The sequence below is a fragment of the Apodemus sylvaticus genome, chromosome 1 (assembly GCF_947179515.1).
Source record: "Apodemus sylvaticus chromosome 1, mApoSyl1.1, whole genome shotgun sequence".
NCBI lineage: Eukaryota > Metazoa > Chordata > Mammalia > Rodentia > Muridae > Apodemus > Apodemus sylvaticus.
In genome coordinates this window covers 7,395,277-7,403,990 of record NC_067472.1, presented here as the reverse complement: position 1 = coordinate 7,403,990, position 8,714 = coordinate 7,395,277, and the positions used below count along the sequence as shown (strand labels likewise).

The window sequence follows — 8,714 nt, the reverse complement described above, 5'->3', positions numbered from 1 at the left end:
TAGCTTACTAAGTTTGATTTAGGTTACTTTCCCCAACTTTGAATCTTCCTTGGAGTTCCACTTGACAAATTTGACATTGTACCCTGCATTGAGTACAGGGTTTCTAGTTGTAAGAAACAACACTTAATTTTTAGATTCCCCTTTATTGGGAAAAGTTAGAATGTTTTACAGGTTCCTCAGGAATAATGTGGGCGTGAACAATAGATGAGGCACAGCCCAGCATAGTGCAGATGCTTAGCTATCAGCAGTGTCACAGTCCATCCCTTTGTAAGTCTCCAGGAGCCTGTGAGATATACCTTGTTTTGGAAGGACTTCTCGGAACATCGACTTCACTTCTGCCATTTGTAAACTGCTGGATACAGTGCTTTTGCTCCTTCAATGAGAAATCAATTACCAACATTAAAATTCTCAAAGAACTGGAGACCATAACTGAAACCACAATTCATAAAGAAAGTGAACTACATTATTTGCACGAATTTCTCATTAGTTTTTTGTGATCCTCTTCCCAGAAAATCAGGATGAGACGTTTTATGTGTATATAGATCGTGTCAGTTTTTATTCAGTAATGAGTAATTGGAATATCAAGCATCCTAACTTCCCATCCTAGGAAAAATTTTCTTTTTGCCCCTTTTACAAAAGTCGGCTGAGAAAAGACATTGTATATATAAGTTATCTTGGATCACTGATTGCTTCTCCTGAGGAGAGACTGCCAACATAATGAGCATCTGAAAAGGGAGGCAGAGAGAAGTGGGCAGTGGGCAAGCAATTCCTAACTGATTTCTTTATTTTACGATCATTGGTGTTTTGTCTGCATGTTATGTCTGTGTGAGGTTGTCAGATCCTCTGGAACTGGAGCTACAGATGGTTGTGAGCTGCCATATGGGTGCTGGGAGGAGAGGCTCTGGAAGAGCAGTTACTGCTCTTAACCACTGAGACATCTCTCCAGCCCCCAACATTCTTTTTCTTAAACAGCTTATTTCTACTTTTCAATTCTTTTGCTATATAGTAGGAAATACCATAACACTCAATTCCTGGATGCACGGCTATCATCTATAAGGAAGCAATACGGTTAATCCAAAAGCTACAGAAGATAGATATATCTAGTAGTAGTGCTACTGAGATATGAGATGATAAAAGGACAGGCTATCCTCTTATATTAGTATTGTTAGGCCTTTCTGTGCACATGTTACTTGCATAAAGAAACCCTTGTCCCAAGTGTTTATATCCCAGATTACTGCTATGCTGTGTGCTCTAAGTATTGTGGATCAGGTTGTAGAATGATGTCTTCCTAAATAGGCTTTTCCAGACAGTGCTACCCATTTAGTGATGTTTGACCACACTGATGCAACCTTACTATATGTCTTTCACAACATTACCACCAAGGCTTATTATTTATGAAGTGGTGATGCTGGCTTGGTGCCTGCCTTTCCCACCCACTGCAAATTAATTATAGCCAAGTGAAGCTGCTGCTGTTTTTTGTCATTCTTGTTCCACTACTTTGACATTCCTAGTAAAAGGATACTTGTATCCTTCAAGCTGGTTATCTTATCACTCAAATTACTCTGGAATGTCTTGGTTCCCAAGAACCCCCTACCTGCTTTGCAGAACTTATCTTTAGACTTTATTCCTGTTCTCTCTGCTCTGTAAGGAAGAGATGATGATGTCAGGAATAGGCCAAGAAAGCAAATCATCGTAAGTTGAGTATGAGGTATGTTTACTAAGCAATTTCCTTAGACTGCACAACTCCTATGACATTTCTTCTTTGCTATTTACACCTGGTAGCTAATAACCACAGCCTTTTTCTTCCAGGTTGGATTGAAGGCTGATAGCATTGCATAACACCAATTAAACTGAATATAACCACTGAGCCCCTCAACTTTTTGTTAACAATATTACAATGTAAACTTGCCTGAGCTTGGGAAGCAGAGGCAGGTGGAGTTTGAGGCCAGCTTGGCCTTAAGAATAAGTGCCAGAACAGACAGAGCTGCAATAGGAAAACCCTGTCTTAAAAAAAAAAAAACACTGGGTAGGGGTGGGTGGGAGGACAGGGGGAGAGAAGGGGGCTTACGGGACTTTCGGGGAGGAGGGGGTCTAGGAAAGGGGAAATCATTTGAAATGTAAATAAAAAATACATCGAATAAAAAAAATTATGAAAACCTAAAAAAACAAAACAAAACACTGTGCCTGTATCAGGTGCCAACCTGTCCTGCCACTGAAAAGCATGTGCTAGTACTGGTTTTGAGGAAGGTAAGGCATAGTAACTATTTTCATACATACCACCAAGATGCTGCCTGTCACAGGTTAACCTGTAGCTGTTTATAGAATGAGCAACTCTAGTGTTGTGTAATTAAATCACTACCCATTGTTTTCCTTTAGTTTGTACCTCTTACACATCTGAAATACAGCCCAAGGAAAACAGTGACGTTGGTGTTCCTTTCTCTGTTTGAACATTGTAAGTGAACAGTGTGGGGCTGAAGGACTGGTGAGAATGTGGGTGTGGTGTGGGTCAGATCAGTGCCCTCCTTTGCTTAGCAGGTTCTACTTCAGTAGGACTGATTCTTGTTCTAGTCCCCTTAGGCCTTGACGGAGAGAAACAGGAAGGGAAGGGCTAAAATAAGCAAGGTGGAGATCTGATGGCCAGTACTGGCTAGGATCCACAGTTTTCATAATTAACTGAAAGGAGAGTAGAATAGAAGGGACATTAATTTTTTTTTCCTCCTAGCAGTCTGCTATTAGCCAAACAGTGTTTTTAGGGTGTAGTGTTTTTTAAGGACTTGTGGCTACTTCTAAATATTATCAGTGCAGGTGAGGTATGTACAAAACCAGAGACAGATGGCTCAAAAGAGAAACATCACAAACAACTATAACTGAAATGTGTATTGAAAACCTGCCATGACCATTCAGTAAATGAGGGCCTACTATGTGCCAGATGAATGCTCATCAGTGAACAAAAGTCTGTCACCTTTTGGGACTCTACAGCCAGGGATAAAGGAAGAGAAACAATAGAAGGTAGTCCAGTAAGTACTGCAGATAAAAGTGTAAACTGAGAAATGCTGGAAGAGGGTAATCCAGTTGTAAGAAAATCATAATGGTCCTATTAGGGTAGCCCTTGAGCAAAGTTTTTAGTGTGTGGGTATACATGTGTTATGCCTTGGAATTGTAGACAAGTCAAAAGCCTGTGAGTTTCTACAGTGAGAAGGTTTAGGGAAATGAACAGCCTGTTTCAACTTTTTAAAAAGAGCTACTTACTCTATCTACTAAAACCAACCATTCTACTTCAGTAAAACTCCAGTAGAAGCTCGACAATCAGGATGCCCACTCACCACTCACTAAATGACACTGACTAGAAAATGTTCAGCATACTGAGTCCACTGATGCACTAATTGCCAAGAGTTAACGTATGGGCTATGCACTGACTAGAATATTATCTTAGATGAAAGACAATTGTCCAGATTGTGATGATTAAGAAAGAAATATTAAAATGCAGGAGTAAATTTACTGTGCTACAACCCCAAAATTTTAATACTCAACTAAATGTAAAATGTCACTAGACCATTGTAGTCACTAGTTCTTAGTCAGGGTGACTTTTTTAAAGTTTGTAACCTACTTCAGAGAATGTAGTTCTGACTGGGTAGTCCAGTTCCTGAGAAGGAATGCAAACTACCATAGTACTAGATTGTCTAAAATGAATGTAAAAGAACTCAAAGAAGACAGAAACTTTGTCATAAGATATTTTACTGTTTTTGGAGTGTTGAAAGACTTGTCTCAGAAAGATAGCTTTAAAAATCATTCCTGTGTGTGGACAAGTTGGAAGTTGGAAGTCCCTGAGTAGAAAAAGCAGACCACTAACGCTGTGAATATATGCTGTCTTTAAGCTCTTACCTGCAAATACCTCTTAGTATTTTGGAGAAACTAGATTCATCACTTTACACATTTTTAAATTGACAGAATTTTTCATTTTTAATAGTTACAAAGGTGATGATTTCCACACACTTTAACATGAAGTTTTAAAATATTCAATGTAAACATTCAATTTGTTAGCTAACATTTTTTAATAAAAATGAAGTTCTTTCTTAGAAATTTTATATTATTCATACCTAGACCTCTTTATTGCTGTCACAATTTTAATCTAATGTAACATTTTTATGCTTGATATTTGATTATATTATCATTTTATATGGTTACAAAAATCTATAAATTTAAATTATAACTTTAAAAGTACACACCATGCATCTGTTAGTAAGGAGACCTTTCTCAGTAGGTTCCTGTATACATGGCTGAGAATTTATTTGGATTGCCACAATCTGATTTTTTCATTTATACACGCAGAATGGAAAAATTTTTTGTTCAAGTTTTGAATATTATATATTTAAAAGTCATAGTGATCTATCATGGATAAGTAGTTTAAAAAATAGATTTATTTTTATTTTATTTTATGTGTATTGGTGTTTTGCTTGCATGTGTGAGAAGTTGCCAGATCCCCTGGAATTGGAATTGCAGACAGTTGTGACCTGCCATGTGGGTGCTGGGTATTGACCCCAGGCCCTCTGGATGAGCAACCAGCGCTCTTAGTCACTAAGTCACTTTTCCAGTCCCATTAATAAGATTTAGCAATCAACTAACTAGTAAGTTAAGATTTAACCATTATGCATGTCAGGCAAGAGTGCTACCATTGAGCTACACTGCTAGTGCAATTATGTGTCCGTCAGTAGTTTTGGAAACTGAGCACTCTGCAGTCTTGTAAAAGCTCAGCCTCTAAAAATCCCAAGTCCCCAGTCTTATTAAGCTTTATTTACTTACTGCTTCTGGCACCTAGGAGACTTTTCTCCTTGAAGCATTTAGTCATAGTAAAGTTCGACACCGAGTAGTGAATGCCTACACCGAGTAGTGAGTGGTGAGGTGGTTGTGAAGGGAGGGTACACGAGAAGATTCTCAGGGATCCAGCATCCGAGGCAGAGCAGCATCCGAGACTGAGCAGGGGAGTTAATGTCTGCAGGGTTCATCATTCTTAGTTGCGGTGCCTCCGTTCTGCTCTGCCTGGATTGTCTTTACGTGTCTTGAAGCATATGTGTTCCCTGGCATGCATACTTCTGAGTTGTGCAATAAAGCACATTATGTTGTCTTTAGACATATTAATAGACTACCTGAGAGAATTTTTAAGTTTCGAAAATTTGAGATAGCCTGGGAAGGAAAGAAGTTAAGATTTTCCTTTTTACCACTAAGACTTTCTTGAAACTTCAATATACTAAAAGTATGTAATGTATCTGCAACAGGAGAATTGAAAATGTATTGTCTGCCAAACTTATTTGAGCTTAGACTTGTTTCAAAATACTTGTATGGTATAGCATCTATTGTAACATACTAGATGCATGTGTGATAATATACAACACCATTACTTACAAATAAAGCTGATTTAAAATCACATTTTTTTCTGAATAATAAAGATTAATTTAAGATGATTTATTGTCCTGCCTTAGTGAAATTCAAATATCTTACTATTCTATACAGCACTCCCTTTGGGTAATAGGAAAATGATCAATGATGACTAAAAAAAAGCTCAAATAATTGGATTTTGCAGGTATTAATTAAAATTTGGAAGGAATAGTAAAGATCATGTGTAGTGGTTTGAATGAGATTTGCCTCATAGTGTCATAGATTTGAATGCTCGTTCACCAGCAAGTGGCACTATTTGAAAAGATTGGAAGGTGTGGCCTTTTGGAGGAAGTGTGCCATGGTGGGGTGGGCTTTAATGTTTCAAAAGCCCATGTCAAGACCAGAATCTTGGCCAGACAGATGTAGCTCTCACCATGTCTGTCTGTATGTCTCCATGCTTCCCATCATAATGATAATGGACCAAACCTCTGAAACTAATGAAGTCCTCAATTAAATGCTTTATAAGGGATGCTTTGGTCATGGTGTCTCTTCACAGCAATAGAATACTGACTTACGATACCATGATTGAGGTTTAGGCTCATTAAGTAGGTAAGTCCAATTGGAAGAAAATAGTGACTGAGGTATGGAGAAATCAGTCCCACATCAGAATGAATGATAGAGGCACAGTGAGTTACTCAAGGTGTGGACAGGTGGGTGGTGGGATCAGTGCTAACAGACAAGCACACACAGTTAAAAGAAGCATCTTGTTTTCTTTTCAAGCACAGTTAGCATTTTGCTTATTTTGTATGTGTGTCGTGCACATATGCCATAGCAATACATAGAAAATAAAGAATTCATATATCAATTTCTAGCACATAAGAGCTCACTGAATACTAACAATTCTTACTGTACTGTATCACTAGAATGATGCCACACAACTGGTTTCTGAGGAAAAAAGCCTAATAGTTATAGGGCTTGTTACTAATATTTAATGGATAAAAACATACCGACCAGTACAGAGGAGCAATTAAGAATTATTCACCCATTGCCACATCCATTATCAACCAGACCAGAACCTACTTAGCTTCTGAGATCAGTCCTCTTCACAGCACTAGGTCTATGTCTATAGATTCTGTCTAGAGCCACACTCTCTCTTAGTAGTAATCTTCAATGTAGATTAGTTTAAATGTATCTAGCTGGGCTGAGGGAGCAGGTTTTTAGTCCCAGCACTTAGGAAGCAGAGGCAGGTGGGTCTCTAATTTGAGGCCAACCTGGTCTACAGAGTAAGTTTCAGGCCTGCCAGAAACACTGAGAAGCACTGTCTTAGAAAAACACCCCCTCCTACTATCTGCCTACTGACCTACCTACCTCCTAGTGTTTAGTGGAAAGCTGTATGTATTAACTAAGACATTTGAACTGTGTGTGTGTGTGTGTGTGTGTGTGTGTGTGTGTGTGTAAATAATACCTCAAAATGCAATTTTAGAATTGAATTACTTTGGGTGTAGCCAAAAAATAAAACCGGAATTACCCATCTTCTATTAATCTCCTAAAATGCATATATTGCAAAATGTAAACGACTAGAAAAAAGTAACCATTTTTAAGATTACATAGTTTTGTTAAGTGAAGAAAAGGTGAAGAGAAAGGACTTGGACTCTCACCCACCATACTCTGCGACCTGGTCCTCCTTGAGCTCTTATGGTCCACCTGGGCACAGAGCTTGGAGGCTCCCAGAAAACACAAGCATTAGCTGTGTTACAGAGACAAGGGAAGACGCACTTACGACGAGCAGGAGCCAGCGAAGGCTGAAGTAATGCACCCTTCACAGTTGACTGGAACGGCAGCCCTGATGTAGTTGACTGCTGTTAGAAAGAAAGTGAAAATAAATCAGAAGGAAGTCTCAGGCATGTGCACATGGCCCATGTTTAAAAAGGAACGGTGGAATACAAACTAAAGAATATCTTTTTAAAAATCTATTAGCAACAGATGATATATGTAGCACAGTGTTCTCAATCTCTCTCTCTCTCTCTCTTTGTTTTTTTTTTTCGAGACAGGGTTCTCTGTGTCGCCCTGGCTGTCCTGAAACTCACTCTGTAGACCAGGCTGGCCTTGAACTCAGAAATCCGCCTGCCTCTGCCTCCCAAGTGCTGGGATTAAAGGCGTGTGCCACCACTGCCTGGCCCAGATGGGTAACTTAATTATGTGACCCTGAATATATATTTTAATCAATCTGCAGCTTGATTTCCTCATGGATATCTACCCAAAATTGTAAGCGTCAAGTAAAGAGCAGATTAAAAAAAAAAGTGTGGAAATCCAGGATGGTTCTCTATCCTACGTCAAATTTCTATGCATGATGGATTTGCTCTATGCTGCCATTAAGGGCTTTTCCAAGTCCCAAAGTTTTCGAACTTCATAGACACTATATCCTATAAGATGGCATGGTTTGTTTAAACATGCTTTAACACTTTCAATAAATTTATTTAAATATAAAGCAGCACGCACTGCTGAATCCTTATGTTTTGAATGTGTGATAAAGCAAATGTACACCATAGTATATATAACTCAAGGCTGAAGTCATAATAAAGGCTGTAAGTGATCAGCTCCAAGTAGAAACCTATGCAGTCAGGGGTCAGGAGTCTATTGTATATTAAAATGTATGTATATTGAATTTTGGTGGAGATGACAAGTGACTTGATTCTTACTAAGAGAAGTAACAGTACTTTAAAGCACTTGATTGTCTTTAAATAAAGTCCTAGTGTTTTTATGTAAGACATATAGACATCATAAAGCTACAGCCCTATAGTCCCAAACTAGTTTAGTTTTCTTCTTCTGGTCTGCTGGACATTTAAAAAGCATTTGAACCAATTTTGAAAACCTGTAGATTTGACATAAAACCCAAGTTTTAGCTGTACATGGCAGTGTTTGCTAACATGTGCTCTTACATCCCAGGTCCTTACTCTCCCCACTGCTCTTCCCTTCTCAGCTCAGACGCTTATCATATGTGACACTGAGCTGCAGTACAATATAGAGCCACTGCAGTACACGCCCAGTGTCTAACTGCACCAGCTGTCCACTGACTGACCCTCTTTTGAGACGGGATCTGGATGCAGTTGATTAGGTTGCTCTGGGTGTCCTGGGCTTAAGCCACGTCTCTGCTTCATCTTCAACAGTAGGTTGCAAACTGGTGCAAACCACCGGATTTGGCCTACTAAGCATTGGAGTTAAATCCTAGAGACTGAAGCACCAGAAAGAATTCTACAATATAGGTTATTCTATATAAGGCTATTTGTTGTAAGGTCTTTTAAGTAAATTCTTTTGTGAATATTAAGTCAGCTCTTTTAAAG

At 38.7% G+C, this 8,714-nt stretch overlaps 1 protein-coding gene across 7 annotated transcripts in view; it reads right to left on the bottom strand.

The window, feature by feature from the left end:
* The window catches only part of Bbip1 (BBSome interacting protein 1), a 30,582-nt gene that overhangs the window by 17,895 nt on the left and 3,973 nt on the right, over positions 1 to 8,714 (bottom strand). For 2 of the 7 annotated variants that reach the window (XM_052183679.1, XM_052183706.1), the window contains 2 exons: positions 7,150 to 7,232; positions 297 to 373 (listed from right to left, as the gene is read on the bottom strand). In XM_052183679.1, coding sequence (XP_052039639.1) covers positions 297 to 342 — 46 coding nt within the window. In that variant the 5' untranslated portion in view covers positions 343 to 373; positions 7,150 to 7,232. The other 5 variants (XR_007977958.1, XR_007977959.1, XM_052183687.1 and 2 more) reach the window with 4 other exon arrangements.